This window comes from Leptonotus elevatus, chromosome 17 (genome assembly GCF_054856555.1).
Source record: "Leptonotus elevatus isolate MCC_2025b chromosome 17, RoL_Lele_1.0, whole genome shotgun sequence".
Taxonomy (NCBI): domain Eukaryota; kingdom Metazoa; phylum Chordata; class Actinopteri; order Syngnathiformes; family Syngnathidae; genus Leptonotus; species Leptonotus elevatus.
In genome coordinates, this window is record NC_141255.1 from 470,088 (window position 1) to 486,487 (window position 16,400).

The 16,400-nt window shown below is 47.6% G+C and overlaps 1 protein-coding gene across 2 annotated transcripts; it reads left to right on the forward strand.

The window, feature by feature from the left end:
- Positions 1–323: 323 nt before the first annotated feature.
- LOC147159088 (actin nucleation-promoting factor WASL-like) lies at positions 324–15,231 on the forward strand. 2 transcript variants are annotated; one of them, XM_086058250.1, is made up of 11 exons: positions 324–939; positions 5,991–6,125; positions 6,210–6,296; positions 7,384–7,480; positions 9,018–9,041; positions 10,250–10,433; positions 10,515–10,557; positions 11,275–11,428; positions 12,220–12,743; positions 12,810–12,918; positions 14,085–15,231. In XM_086058250.1, the coding sequence occupies exons 1-11, from the start codon at positions 835–837 to the stop codon at positions 14,144–14,146; spliced, it is 1,524 nt and encodes a 507-aa protein (XP_085914376.1). In that variant the 5' UTR covers positions 324–834; the 3' UTR covers positions 14,147–15,231. The 2 variants fall into 2 exon arrangements, with proteins under 2 accessions (XP_085914376.1, XP_085914377.1); XM_086058251.1 differs by lacking the exons at positions 324–939; positions 5,991–6,125; positions 6,210–6,296; positions 7,384–7,480; positions 9,018–9,041 and adding an exon at positions 9,049–10,104.
- The last annotated feature ends 1,169 nt before the right edge of the window (positions 15,232–16,400 follow it).

The window sequence follows — 16,400 nt, forward strand, 5'->3', positions numbered from 1 at the left end:
TCTTTTTTTTGTGTGCATTGTGATGAATCATCCGAGCAGCATTCGCGGTCCAGGAAGAAAATGAATCCTTACAGTGGCCAAATAAGCGCAGATCTTCTTTTCTGACGGAATTCAGCAACACAATCTTATGTGAACGCTTGTCTTTCAAAGGTGCTTTTTTTTTTGGATCGGCATTCATTGCGGCCCAAAGTCCTTCAAGTTGCTCGCACGATTCCGCTGGCAACACGCACGCACGCACGCACGCACGCACCTTGTGTCTTACCTCCTCCCATTCTGCACCGCACACATTCCTGTCATAAAAGCCAGGGGCGGACAGGACCGCACCACACGCACATCGAACAGGAAGTCGCCGGAGATGCCATTTTGTGTATAATCGTAAAGCTGCCGAGATTCGCGTACGATCTAATCTTATTTCATTGCGAAACCACACACAGTTAAAGTGCGTTTTGTGTCTCGCCGATCTATTTTGGAGCGCGTGGGACGGAGCCGTAGCACGACGTCGGCCCCTCCCCCCCCCCCCGTTCCACAAGAATGGACTCGTCCTGACGCTGCCATGTTGGATGGACCTGCTGGCTGCGGGCGCTGAGGCAGCCGGACTTCCCAGGAAAGTTTTGGCCGTTTTCCGCTCGATTGTTGCGCTTTTTTCCGCACACAACCGAGACCCGGCGTCTTCTTCGTCAACACTTTTGGCAACACTATCGCGTGAAAGCGACTTGAGGCGGACTCAAGGGCGGGAATCGGACGGAGGAAGACCGCGAATGACCCGCGGATTGTTTATGGATCTTTCCGGACTGAGTTTACCTTCTTAGAGTAAACGCTATCGTTCGGTTAACAATGAGTGGACTTCATAAGCTGCAACGGCAAATACATGTCGGTTCCATTCTACTGACGCCTCAAGAGAACGACTACATTTTTACCCACCTTGGCAGGAAATGCATCGTAAGTTTTCTTCAAAGTCTTTCAATTGTCGCTATTTGGTCTCATTTGCTTCCTGTTTAGCGACGCTCGTTTGAAGTTACTGTTCCTTTTCTTTTCCCATGGGCTGTTTTGACAGCCGAGGTGGCAAGGGGAGCGAGCGGCGACGTCGAACCTCGCTCGGGACGCTCGCAGTCGAACAGCACTGAGTTGTAGTCCAGTTTGTTTTTAGGCCTCAAAGTTGGCGCTTGGCACACCTGAAGTCATCCAGGAAATGTTGCTATCTGATTTAGCATCGTCACGCCGACGCAATTCGGCTGACATGGCGAAAGTGGCGTTCGCTGCTAAGTCAATCAACAGCTTGCAAAAGGGTTTCGTGTGTGTGTGTGTGCCGGCATTATATAACGTTAGCCGAACCTGGGTTGTTTTCGGGAAGTGTGTCCGCCGAAGGAATGTGCCGACAAGGCTTGGCAACGGACGGCGCTGACTCGTGAGAACTCATCGGGGCCCCCCCACCTTCAGTCCCCCCCACCTTCAGTCCCCCCCAAAAATGGAAGAGTTCTTCAGTGTCATGTCAGCATTCTAAAATGAGAGTTAAACAAATCATTTTGGAAGTCTGTCTCGTCTCGACTTAACACTCCATTTATCCCGTTTTTCCCAGCAGCGCTGTGGCCATTCCTGGTGAAGTGTTGTATACTGTAACTGTACTCTCAATTTGTACCGTGAACTCCATTATATGTGGGGAGATAAGGACCAGGCCCCCCATAAAAGTACTTAATATCTGTCTGCCCCGATACTACGACCCCGGTACCACTTTACCATCCTGACGCCAAGCTACGAGCAGGTGACTCAGGAGCCGTGTGGACGTGCAGTGCAGGTTCACACGGACACGGGTGGGTGGAGGAGCCATGTAGCATGGAGTAGCTTTCTTTTTGTGGAATCTGGGTCCGTTTTTTTGATATGAATGGCGACAGGTAGATTGTAACCTCTTCGTCATGGTGAGAAAAGCGTTTGATTCGGGTTCAGCCTGTCGCTATACGTTTCTGTCATAAATCTATGAACTAAAATACATGATTTGTGATCAAGTCAAATCATTTGCCATGGCACAGTTGTTTGGGAACGTCAAAGTTTTAGAAAATGATCTTCGAGAAAAAAGGTTTCACAAGTGTCGCGGCGTATCGGTCACACTGTTGCGTTGTACTGTGCTTGTCATGCTCGGACCTCGCCTGAGATGGCTTCCTCCGTTGATTCCTGAGACTGAAGTGTTTTACGATTGGGCAAGTGTTTGTTTTTCTTCTTCTTCTTTTTTGCTGCTCACCTGGCAGCACTTGAGCTACCTCAGTTTCATTTCCTGCCTCGTGACCCCGGACAGAAGCGCGTGTGCGCACCTCACGCGATTGCTGGTTTTGTCTTCCGTCCTTTCACGCGAGGCAGCACACCGGTTTTGTGGGGCGTGCCGCAGGTTGACGTAGGCCCGCTGAGAAAGGCCGCGGCGACATTCCTCCTCCGGCGCTCTCTGCCGGTCGTGTCACTCGGCACGAGACGGGGGTTTCGGGAGCATTCCTCGCAATCCGACCCGATCTATGCATGCGGGGAGAGGATTGCGAGTCTCCTTAACGTTATAATTAAAATGGCCGGCAGTGGTTTAATGACTTTCCTATGTGGTATCCGTTGTTGACTTTGGTTTCTTGGAGTTGATTGGATTCATCCTTGCATCTTCTCGATTGTATTCCCGGTTGACTGCAAAATCGGTCAAGTGTGGTTTCATTGCTTACGGGGCAGTCAAAAAAAAAAAAAAGGGGGAAGCCGATTTCACCGCTTTGACTCGTGCACGTGCAGCGACGCTCATTGGTATTCCTTCGCTTTGGACCATCAGCGGTACTGCCGGGCTTGGAAAAAACGTGGCAGGCGTCCAGTGTTTGTGTGTGTGTGCGTGCGCATGCTCGTGCGCAGACTGCCTGATCAGCAATCCCCATCATACAGGAAGTCCTGTGGTCGGTCCCCCTTTGGTGGTTTTTGCTGGAGAAGTGGAACACGATTCCACTCGATATCGCCCTATCTGTCTTCTTCCTGCCTGGCTCCATAAAAAAAAAAGAAAAAAAAGTCATTTTAACTGCAGTTATTATCTACTTCCACCTCCTGCACAAATGAGGTCAAACTTTCTTGTCTCAGAAATGGGGAAAAAAATGTCGTGAATGGTTTGAAGAAAAGAAGCGAGCGAGCGCGTGTAGCTTCACTTCCCGCCATCTTTGACCCCGTCAGGAACTATCAGCACTCCATGGACAGATGAAACCTCGGGCTCTTAAGTCCCGACGTCATTAAAAAAGGCCTTCAAATGGCCTCCTTTTTACTCACTGCTGCCAAGAGAATCAAGTTTAAGCATATCGTGTTTAGGAATTGCTAAAGATGTGGCGTTTCTGCAGACGTTTTGTAATCGAGTGTGGAAGCAAAGCAGCAAGAATAAATCGGAGTTCGTGAACCGTCCTCATTACTCAGTATTTGTTTGATGCTGCGTAGATTAGCGGATTGACAAACGCTGACCATGATGTCACGTCTGCGCTGCTTGAGCTTGCGTCTCAATTCGCCGTGCGCGGTCTTGCCTGGACTCCCAGCATGCAATTCAACTGTTATTACAGCAACGCTTCCAAATGATATCATGAGCAGTACGCGTTGTCACTTCTGTCAATATTTGACTAAAACAGGAATCGATGTTTGTGTTCCTCACAAGATAAAACGATAGCTGAGGGCCTTCGTGGCAGAAAACGCCTCGCCAGCCTCCAGCTGCAAAATAAGCCGTCAGCTCAGCATGTGTTTACCTGTTCTGGGCACAATTGAGAACTGAATTGAGAATGAGCCCGAAATTCCAATTCCCCAAAATGCACCGGCCGTCGGAAATTCCCGATGGCCGCGCTGCCGCCAACTAATTAAAACGTTGTTTCATTTCATGACTTTGAAATAAAGATAGAATGATAGAAATGTGACTTTTCTGGCCACTCCATGGTTTTATTTAATTTTATTTTATTTACATACACTTCATTTTAGTGTGTATTCTACAGGGTGTCTATATAGTCTGTACAAAGGCAAAAATACAAATGGCCCTACAAATTCGACAAATAAATGGAATGAAATCAACACTTTTAATATATAATAGACGAATGTTTTATTAATTATGAATTGCTTTCTTTTAGTAGGAATCAATACATCATTATTGATTCTCTTTTGTGACTTATTACATCTGTCCATTGTCTGAACTTCTTATCCTCACTCGGGTTTGCGGGCGTGCTGGAGCCTATCCCGGCCGGCTCGGGCGGGGTACGGTGTATACACCCTGAATTGGTCGCCAGCCAATCGCAGGGCACGCGTAGACGACCAGCCTTTCGCACACACAATCGCACCAACGGACAATTTGGAGTGATCAATCGGACGACCGTGTTAATTTTTGAAAGAAACCGGAGCACCCGAAGCAAAACCCACGCAGGCCCGTACGGGGAGAACATGTCCGCACTGGCACAGGGAGGTTGGCGCCGGAAAGGAAACCTGCACCTCAGAACTCCGCCCTACTTATGATGACAGCTATCTTTAGTTTTTTGTTTGGTGATGAAGTGATGAGTTCTGCTGATGTGCTGCGTTGTCGTCATCAAAAACGGAAATGTTTATTCAATCGTTGACATTGCATCGTCAAAGCAAGTGACTTTCAATCAAGATTGGGGAATGATTTGTAATCTATACGATTTTTGAAGAAAAGAAAAAAGATGGAAGCTGTCAGCCCAAGGGCAGCGATTATACCGGTTCCGGTGCCGGTTCTTACAGGACCACCACCTGAAAAGGCTTAACGTTAGAACCCTGCCCTGGCGTTTACAACCCTGATGCTTTCATCTGTGCAATGTTAGCTGGGAAGTCGAACCCCCACATGGCGCGGGAACCCTTGCGGCAACCTGTAAAAGCAACACGGCGTCTGAAAGTTTGCGCTGCTTTTATGAATCATTACTCGACTTTGCTCACTTTCAAGAAGCAGGAACGATTTCCTCGATAATGCTGATGATGAGGGCGAGTGTCACTTTTATTAATGCCTTTAAAGAAGTTTTACGGTACGAGCAGCTTCCCGACGTTAATCCGAGCGCCCCAATGAGACGTTAAAACCTTCAGGCAGCGGTTCTCCAAACTTCTTACGCCGCATAACTTGGCCGACCTAAAACAGACGTTATTGTAAACCGCAGTCGCATAAACTGCATCACTTTCAACATTAACACTGCGCTTCATTTTTTGGGGGGGGGGGGTACCTAAATAATAAATGTTAGAAAATAATTCTGAGTGATTAAATTCCAATGTTTTGAACTTAAAACTCAACGCGTCTTTATTTATACAGCGCAACACAATCTTTTTGCTTAGCTCGGGTCAACAACCGTCCGTCCCGCGTCCCGCGTAGCGCGTCCCGCGTCGCGCGTCCATGCACCGCGTTTGAAGCCCGACTCGCGCGTCCTGATAATTGGAGCCGTGAATGAGGGTTTGGCGCCATTACTGTCGTCGTACAAAAGCGTAACCACGGACGAGTCCGTCAGCGTCACAAAAAGTCCGCCATTGCCTTCATGACCCCCTGAAGCACCATGGTTGCCTTTTCGTTGTTGACCTACTTCTGCGCAGCACTTCCGATCGAAAGGCTTTTCTCATTGAAGCAACGCCGTCCGTCATAACGAGGATGTTGTGATGATGCCAAATCCGCAAAACCAAAAACCTGCCACTCGGGTCTGTTTGTTAGCCTCATGTTGTTATCTTCAGCTAGCGCGAGTTATTTTTTCTTCTTGCCGACGTCACCGCTTTCCAAGCCCCGCCTGCGGTCCTTCATATTGGCGTACATCAGGGAACGTCTGTTTTTCTTTAGCTTTGAGAGATCGCACGAGATTTCTGCCTCTGAGGACATCGTTTGTGTAGAAAAGCCATTTTTCCAAACACTGACTATGTAACATTGTCCATTTGGAACCTTTGAGTGATTTGCTGGCTTCTCACTGGACGGTGAGAAACACTTTGGGTTGACAGCGGCGGGGCTTGACTCTTGCCGTGTCCCTCCCCCCGTCTAGACGTTGTCCTCGGCAGTGGTCCAAGTGTTCATCGCGGACCGCAACGGCGCCTGGACCAAGAGATGCTGCGGCGTGGCCTGCCTGATCAAGGACAACCCGCAGCGGTCCTATTTCATCCGAGTCTTTGACATCAAGGTATGCGCACGCGTCACGCGTCACGTCGCGGGCGCGCGTCGTCGGCGGCACGTCGGAAAGCTAACCAAAGTCGTCTTGTGCCAGGACGGTAAGATGCTGTTCGAGCAGGAGCTGTACAACAACTTTAACGTAAATCCCTCCAGATCGTACTTCATCACGTTTGCTGGAGACGTGAGTTGACTTCCTCCTTCTTCTCTTTTTTTCCCGCTACCACATTGATGATGTATTATTTTGCTTCGAGACACCGATTGCATCATACTGACAAAAACGTCATCAATTTGAAAGCCGTTTTCAATGTCCAACGAAAGCAGTTGACTGTCCCCTTTTTTATGCCTCTGTTAGATATTTAGTAGACTTCTTATTTATAATATATACAGAGTAGGGCTGGACGATTAACCGGAATTTTATCGCCATTTCAATTTTGGCTTCTCCTGATCATTTAAATGTAATGATCGAAGCAAAACTATTAGAACGCTGCGGCGCATTGACACGTTTCCTACATTGTGAAAGGACGCCACGTAGCTTGTAGCTAACGTGGCTGTTAAGCTGTTTAATGGCAGCCCAGTCGGAGTTGGCTGTCAAACTAAACACACGAGAAGCAGAATTACATACTGTGTGTATTTTAATGCAAAACATGCTTGGCTTTTAACGCATCACGAGTCTGGCGCTAATGCTAATGCAAGTGAATGGAGTATCCCATTCATTTGCTAACAGGAAGTTAGCATCAACTTTGGGAGTGTTATTTGACTTGACTTTGCACAGCAATGAAGTGTAATTTGCTTTCCAGTCCTTTCGTTTGACTTTCACTTGCCACAATTTCCTCCTTTGTGGATCTCCAATGAATCGACGCATCTTAATAGCGCTGCCCGGTCGTTGTGAGCAACGAGGCAAGATTGAACATGAACGTGGAAACAGCCGTTGCAAAACACTCGGAAATCCCGGTTAGAAACTCTAAACTTGATATACGGCTCTGATATGCACGGGCACCACGCTGCCCCCAAGAGGCCAAAATGCGCAGGAACACCCAGTTGCTGTTTAAGTATACAGTATTGTTATTAAATTTAATTTTTATCAACAGCAGACCATGCGGTATGCGTCACAGTAAGAGAGAGACTGCGGGCATTGTGCACGTCACCAAAATCATATTTGTACAATAATGCGCTCATTGTTTACACCATCTAAAATGAAAAGGACTTGTGCCCATGCTTTGTTTTTGTGTTCATTATATTGTTTCTCCCACCCTCGCCCGAACCTTCAGTCGAGCCAAGTGGGCCTGAACTTTGCTAGTGAGGAGGAGGCCAAGCGTTTCCGAAGTCACCTGGCAGAGCTCTTGGGAAAAAAGCAAAGGAAATCTGGTACTGACTTCCTTATTGCACCTCACCCACCACTGTGGACAAAACGGCACGCTGAGCACTTCCGTCTCGGGTTTTACCTTCAAAGAGCAATTGGATTCTTTTCCATAATCGTTCAGCCCTAATGGCGATTCAGTAATTGTCTTTTAAATCACACTGACAATAACAAGTTCATGAAAACTATGACATGAAGTCTATTTTTATTTTTATTTTATTTTTTTAATGCACAACTTCACTGTCTTAAGTTTGATAAATGCTGTTTTTCACATAATCTTTTTTTTTTTATTAAACCTTTTAAATGAAAATTTATTTTTTGACAAAATCATCCTAAAAGCAATTTTAAGAAGGAGTACAAATATGATTGAATGGTTTCTTTGGTAAAAACGCAAAGAAACAGCCAAGCCAAAATGAGATATTTTTGTGAATTTCGCGAGCGATGACAGTTCACTGCCCCCCCCCTTTTTTTTTTTTTTTTTACTCTGCGCATGCGTGATGTCGTACAACCACGGAATCGTCTTCACTCTGAAGCTGGAGATGACGAGCTGTCAGTAAATTGCTCGCTCACTTTTTAATTGAATTTTGTCTCACACTTGACAAAAGACAAACGCGAAACATGTTTCGTAATTTGATCCGTCTTGTTGACTTATTATTGTATTATAATGACAACTTGCTTAAATTGAAATGTAGTGACTTTCCCATCTTTTTGAGCTGCTGCGATATTTTGTTCTTGAAATCACTGAACGCTGCCGCGTAACTCGGGAGACGCGATGCGTTGCTGTTCGTCCGTTAGCGGCGACGCTAACGGACGGCTTCTTTCGGCTGACATCTCGCCGCTAACCCGATCCGACCGCTGTGGCTTTCGATGATCGAAGGTGCCGTTTCCACGATTCCATCTTTTTTTGCGTCAAACGTAAACGCATCCACCTCCGGGGAACCGAAAGAGGCTGACGCCGTCCTCCCGTTAGTTTGAACAAAAAGTGTCAACACAATGAGATCATGCAAATTCCTTTAAATATGAGAAAAATCATGAGGAGATAAAACACGCGTGCAGCCAGCAAGCAACATGGCTGCACGACGTCATGTCCGGTTTGGACGCGGCAACATTTTTGCCACGTAATTCAAAGGTCACCAAATACTCGGGAAATATGTATTGATTTGAGGAGCCGGTCATTTTTAAGAACATGTTTGATAACGAATTAAAATGAGTGTCCAACACGCTTTAAATGGATCCTTCACTTCCCTCCTTTTCGCCTCGGGTGCACACTCTTCGCTCCCGAGGCTTCTTTCCTCCGTTCCTTGGAAAACACACACCACATGACAGCAGAATCTTTTCATTCGGTTCTCTGCTCTCGGACTTTTCCACACTTTGGATGTACGGACGGCTGTGATGATGCGTGTGCGTGCGTGTTCCGGATTTGGCTCACTAACTCTTTCTTCGGCAAGACTTTGGTTTTCACAAACTCTTTTCTCTGTCCGTCTGCCTTCGCCGCTCGCCAACTGAGCGCAACGTTGTAACCATTTGATTTGTCTGTGTTCGCAGAGAAGAGACGCGAGCCTCCAAATGGTACGTTGGCCACCGTTTCCTGTCCTCACAACACATGCAAAGCAGTGACATTTTTCCATGTTTTTAGGTCGATTCTTGCCCCAGTCGTCGTCGCCATTTCCGTCTTCTCGGTCCCTTTACGTTCTCCTGACCTTCGTCGTGTTTTCCTAAACGGAAGTTTAATCTGAGATTAAGCAGGCATGACGAGTTACATAAAATCCATTGCTAAATCCTGGAATAATGTGCCGGGATTAGAGCCCCGAGTGTGTGTGCTTTGACGGGAAAGGGAGGAGAAACCAGCCAAAGTGGGCGGAGACATGACAGCGGCGAGCCAATGCCAGCGTGATCATCTTAACGGTGTGCCGCGCTGCGATGGGAAGTCGCTTGGAAAAGGCGTCCGAATGTGTGTAGATGGACAATAGCGAGAGGGGCTGCCGCTGCCCCGACGGAGGACTTGTCCAAACAAACAGGACGTGCGTCCCCTCAGCTCAGACGGCGCACCCGTCCGCTCTTCCAGATGTCTGATCAGGGTATTAAGTTCTAAATCCAAGTTGGCTTCCTGCACGGACCTGCTTTGGCTCTTGTCTTTTGGCAAGCTTCTTAGACGAGGCAGAGTTGCATTTCTCCCCCCGCCAGAGGTGGTTCGAACCTGCGTGTGATGCGTCCACCAGAACGCATTCCTCATTTCTGACGCGAGCAAATGGTTTCTTTCTGGAGTCGGTGCAAGTTTTCTCCGGGATCTCCCTCGCAGCAATGATGTTCTGCACCACCTTCTTGTCGGCTCCCTCGGAAGACCTCGGGTGCGAAAGCGCCGGCGGGGGCTCGGGCCCGGCGAGCTGCTTGTCCACCTTGCACTGCTTGGTCCTCCCCCAGGACGAAGTGTACCCGAATCTGTCGGAGCCGTCGTCCGGCCAAGTGCGAGCGCGCAGCTTCATCGGCGACATGCGGCCGGACGCCAGGGCGGGCGCGTGCCGGGACAGAGACGGCGGGGGGATGTGGGACAGGGTGAGGAGGAGGCGTAGTCGCTCCGCCTCGCCTTTACCCAGCAAAACGCCAAAAAGTCCTTGTGGTGACAGCGTGAAAGGTACGTGTTGCGCTAGAACGGATCCGGTTTCCAGATCCTGAAACTTGCCGTGGTTAGCGAAATCCTGCTCCGAAGTCAACCGGCGAGCCGCGGACAAAAGGGAGTCAATGATATGCTTGCAAAACCCCCGGATGTTGTCTTGCAGGCCCCGCGCTGCCCATGGCCACCGTGGACATCAAAAACCCCGAGATCAGCATGGGGCACCGTTTCCACAGCAACTCTCAGGTGAACAACATCATGCACTCCACCTTCACCAAGAGGGAGAAGAAGAGCAAAGGCAAGAAGAAGCGGCTGACCAAAGCCGACATCGGCACGCCGAGCAACTTCCAGTAAGCCTTTTGTTGCTCGAATGCGTCAGTGAAGGGGTCACCTGCGGGTTTGTTGACTCCGGCCTCTCTGCTTTGGCGCAGGCACATTGGGCACGTCGGATGGGACCCGAACACTGGCTTCGACGTAAGTAAAGGATTAAAAAGACAACAACAATGGAACCCTTGCTGCGTATAAATGAACATGTGGATTGCGTGTCACTCCACATGTTTTTCAATTAAGCTCTGCTCGTTGAGCTACGCGTCACTCAGACTTACAAATCATGGAAATTAACCAAATATTAATCTTTGCCGCACGCCACGCGGTTACACAAGGAGATTTTGGCAGACACGGCAACCTGCGTTTGCGTAATCCGTGGACTTGTTCCCAAAAAGCATCCCCAGCATGAGATTACGCAGAGCCAGGCTGAAATTCAGATGATTTCATTTCGATGCTTTCAAGGCCTTGAAATTGATCAGAATGGATGATGTCATTCAAAGGAATTGTTCCCGTCTTCGGGTTTAAAGAAGTGGATTGACACCAAAACATGCACAAAATTCATTGTTAATGAACCTTAACAGTACACTGCAAATATGACCACTAGGTGGCAGCAGTGAGCTGCAGAACGGGAACAGTTCTTGAAAAAAAATGCTGTTAAATGTCAAACTAAGAGAATTACTTGTGTATTTAATCAAACTGCATAAATTGTGCAAGTCTACCAATTTTAATGCACAGCGCAAAACAGCACAGACGGCTCACGAAACGAGCGTCACCGTTGCGGTCGGCAAATAATGCAGCAACACATGTAGCCAGACAAAATAATACTCGCATCATGAACCGTTCTGTTTTGTTTTGACCACACAGGTCAATAACTTGGACCCTGAGCTGAAGAACCTCTTCGACATGTGCGGCATCTCTGAGGCTCAGCTCAAGGACAAGGAGACGTCCAAGGTCATCTACGACTTCATCGAGAAGAAGGGAGGCGTGGAAGCCGTCAAAAATGAGCTCCGGCGACAAGGTGGGCCGCCAGACGGCGCGGCGTGCGGCGTCTGGCCAAATGAGAATGATAACTTGACACTGGCATTCACTTTTAAGACGGCGACGTAAGCGGCGTGCTGGGTTTATCCTTAGGGCGTCTCAGGTGCAGCGGTACGTCTCCATGCATGGGCTGCTGTGACGCACGCACACGCACGCAAATTGTCCGAAAAGAAAAAAGATTGAAATGCAGACGTCTCCATTTTTTAGTGCAATTATTTTTCAGTTTTTTTCAGTTTAAGCTTTTAAACAGGCGGATTTGAAAATGTTTTTCAAAGACGTCTGTCATTTTCATTGCAAAACTATCAAATGACACAAAAGTGGTGACGTGCTCTGCCTTGCCGAGTTTGACTGTGAAAAGACTTGAAACAAAACACGCATAAGATGATACGAAACATGAGTGAACGCTGCCTTCCAGTGGCGTGACTGTGTAACTGCATGTGCCCCCAAGGAATGACTGCAGTTTGCGTGCCGTTGAACCGTTCGGCCATTTCAATTCAATTTCAGTCGCGGCTCAACTGGAGCTTTTCCCAGCTGACGGGACGAGCAGGTTACACCCCTGGACTGGTCACCGGCCAATCACAGGACAGACACATTTAGACTAACAAACACATTGACATCTACAGACAATTTTGAAAATGTAAATGTTGCCACCGAGAGGAAGGGGGGGGGGAAGCGGCAGTGAAACAGGCCCAAATCCAAGTCAGGAATCAAGCGTGCCTGTTTTTTGGAACGAGTACCTGGATTGACTATTTTTCTGTTCTGCGTTTCCAGCTCCCCCGCCGCCTCCATCTCGAGGTGGCCCTCCTCCCCCTCCCCCTCACCATGGGTCAGCCCCGCCCCCTCCGCCTCCCGCCCGCGGGCGAGGCGCCCCCCCGCCCCCTCCGCCCTCCCGAGCCCCCGTCTCCGCACCCCCGCCGCCGCCTCCGTCCCGGCCGGGCATGACGGCCCCCCCGCCGCCGCCTCCGCCCAGCCGAGGCTCCCTGCCCCCGCCGCCGGCCCACGCCTCGGCGCCCGGGCCGCCCCCTCCTCCGCCCCCCACATCCTCAATTCCTTCCTTGGGCGGAGCGCCGCCCCCTCCTCCTCCGCCCCCTCCAGGACCCCCACCGCCGTCCTTTGAGGCCAACGGAGCGGTGGATGTCAGCCCGCCGCCCGCCGCCGGCCAGTCGGCCTTGCTGAGTCAGATCCGCGAAGGCGCCAATCTGAAGAAGGTGGAGCAGAAGGAGCGGCCGGCGCCAGCCAACATCGGGCGAGACGCGCTCCTGGGCCAAATCCGACAAGGGATCCAACTCAAAGCTGTGAGTCGTTCACATGAGGTTCGATCTGTCTCGGTCTGACCTCGAACCCTGCTTTCTCATCCTCAGAGGGACGAAACAAACGACTCGCCTCCTTCCTCCCTGGCACCCTCGGCCGGCATCGTGGGGGCGCTGATGGAGGTCATGCAGAAGAGGAGCAAGGCCATTCATTCTTCGGGTACGAAATGCAGCGACGGCTACCTTTTCGCATTTGAACCCGTTTGCTTCCAATTCTGCGTACCTGGGAATCGATACCGATATCCAATTTTGGATACTTTTGTTCGGTCGTTTGCGCTAATAAATGTTCATGTCTTGAACAATGAACGCGAGAAGAAGAGTCGTAGAGAAGTAACAGTTGTTCTATCAAAACAACATCATGAATTTAGAACAAATGAGCAAGAGTGAAAAATATGCAGGTATAAGATTTTGCAGTTGCTAAAGTCTAAATAAGTTGTTTTGCTTCTGCTCGTGCTGAAATTCAATTGGAGCCCACCTCGGACTGAAATGGAGCCAAAAGTGACAGAATAATTGGGAGCAAACTCATTTCAATGTCGCTGACGCGCGACAAGGAAAGTTCGAAAGTTGCCCCGACGGATTTGCATCATTTGGAAAAATTCAAAAGACACAACAAACGTCGTGAGCTCTTTGCCGCCATTTCCTAAACATTCATGTTTGTCTGCCGTTTGATTTGCATCACTTTATTCGTTCAAGATCGGATAAAGGAGCCACAAACCGTGAGAACTCAAAACGTTGAACAAAATTGACTCGATCCTTTTTTCCCGCCATTTTAGCAAATAATGGTGATGAAGTCCAGCATACATTTGACATCTCATCAAATCGTGATTTGAGGAATCTCTTCCTCAGAAACGTGAACTCTAAATGGTCGACTTTCTCTGCGGGGGGGGGGGGGTTTTGAGGAGGGGGGTTTCGCATCGACGTGGCTGCCGAGTCCTTGTTCGAAGCTAACAAGATAAGAATTGAAGACGGCGCGTTACAGAAAAAAACGTTCAACGTTGATTGTAAACAAGGTAGCATTTAAGGCTAGCCTGTGAGGCGATGCTTTGTCAACGCGACGCAAAAGCGTGGGAATATAAGTCGCACGTGCGACTTCAACCCTTTTGCCCTTCTTGGAAGATGATGCGGAGGACTTTGCTTGAATCATGCGACTTAGAAACGGACGTCCGTGGCAGGCAGCACAAAATGTATGTTGTGGTCGTTTTATTTTGTCCTCATTAGCATATTTGCAATTGGATTCATCGGTCCATACCCAAAAAAGTGCCGTCTTCGTGTACGCTTTCCCACAATTCCGTCGTGGCCTCACTCAAGTCCGCTTCTCTTTTACAGATGACGATGACGATGACGAAGATGACGAGGACTTTGAAGATGAGGACGAATGGGAAGACTAGTGATTATTTTTCTCCCCCCCCCCCCCCCACACCTTTGGATGATTGACGCAAAACATTTTCCTTTCTTACTTAAAAGAGAAATCTTTAATTTCAAATCACAAACAAATGTACATTTTCTATCAATTTGCTGTATATTTTGTGTTGCCTTCATGCTTTTTTTTTTTTTTTTGTTATTAATCTGTGCAATACCTCATTTAATCTGTCGGACGTTGTCACGTGTTGTTTTTGTTTCCATGACGTCTCCTTTAGCCTCCTGCTTGTTTTTGCTTCTCGTCGGACCATCTGTGACTTGTCGCTTGTCATTGCACATTCCTTTCATCGCGCTCGCTCGCTCGCTCGTCCTCGTCCTCGTCCTCGTCCTCGTCCTCGTCCTCGTCCTCCCAAAATAACGTGCAATTTTGACATCAAGCTGTCATTGATCTTCTGTATCGTTATCGTAGGCGAGCGTTGCCACGAATCCGCTTCTTATGTCTTCAGTGGCGGGAGGGAGAAAGAAAAAGAAATATTTTCATACCCTAATTGTGGTTTATTTTTGCTTACTCTCGAATAATGCTCGTTTCGTCTTCAACAAAAAAGAATTTGGACTATTTAGCTTGAGCTGCTGTCCTCCGCAAATGCGCTCCAGATGCGAGTCTTTTTTGTGCACAGAAAGAGACGAGTCGCTGCATGACAAGAGGACGTGTTCAGGTCCGTATGACGCGTTTGTGAAAAGAGGAAGAATGCGATTGCAGCGTTTTGTTCCGACGGTTATCGAGCGGCGTACATTTGCTTCCAACGCGGCGTCGGTAACGGATGCGCACTCGACGACATCAACTGACACTTGTAATGAAATGTATTTTAAGAAGTGATATTTTGTCACGCCGTGATGATCGCAACCCATTGGACATAAAAGGTTTTATTTTTCGCCCACTGTATTAACACGACACTACATTCAAATGGATTTTTCAGTCACTACACAATCTTTTTTTTTTCTCCATCTTTTTCTATTTTACAATATGAAGCAGAGTTTTGACAATATTTGTTGGAATTGGGTCAATGCAATGATCATGTAAAATTTGAGGAATAAAGACATTTTTAGTTTTACACCTCCTGATGCTTACATTTTTGAGCAACTGTTTTCTACGACCGTTAACATTGAATATGAATTCATGTTTATAAAAGGACCTCGGCCAGCGGTAAGTTTTCCACACTGAACATTCAAAATGAGGCTAAATAATGATTTTTTTTAATTTTTTGTTATTGTTGCCCTTGCAGATGATTATGTGAGAAAGCTAAAAGCTATCGATGCTAACTGGTGGTAATACATGACTAGCAAATAATTCAGCCAACTTTGAAATGTTTTATTGTTGATTGTCTTGCCTTTTTGTAGGAATGATTTTTGCTTGGGCTTTATGCTAACAAGCAAAAAGGGCAAAGACTTTGATGTAACTGGAAAATTAGCACGACAATGTATTTAAAACGTTGAGCTCTTAAGTTGTTACTTTTTACCTGGCTTTGAAAAAAAAAATACATTATGAGATAAAATAGCCATGAATGTCGCATGGAATTAGCAATGAGGCTACATTTGCTAAAAATCCTGACATTGTCCAGACTCCAGAATGTGACAATTAATATACTATATTTTGATGAATTAAATGTGCAACTATAGAAGACCAAAAATTCCAGAATAAAAAATGAATACAAGTGAAAATAGAAACGAATATGGAAAAACAAACGAAAAAGAGATTGTGCCCCTTTTCTGTCCCATTTTACTTGTTTTGCATGAATTAATGCCAACAAGTAGATTAAAAAATAAAAAAATATGTGGGGGGGCTTAAATATCAACCCATAAATAAAAACGCTCTGTTCTCGTTTTATTTCATGCTGCAGTCAGCGTGAAATGTTTTTCAAACGAGGGGGCGGTCCCAAGTGTGTCTTGGGTTGAACCGTCTCGCCTATTGGTTGATCGACGTGTCCATCTGCCAGACTCACGCACAAGAAACAATGGCGATGTTTCGAGGAACTTGTGTGAAGTTGTCGAGCAACGGGACATTTAAGTCGCAAGTTGCGGCGACAGTTGACAAGTTGGCCGTCAGAGCTCCAGCGAGCCGTCAAGACTTCCTTGTTCGCGATCGCCGAGCGGTTTGGCAGGTCACGTTTAGGACCCGCCCCCTCATTAGAATCACATTTGATGATGAGCGTGAAATACACTTTTATATATAAATATAAGAGCAGAGCGTGTTGATTGATATTTAATTCCATTTATCTATTTCCT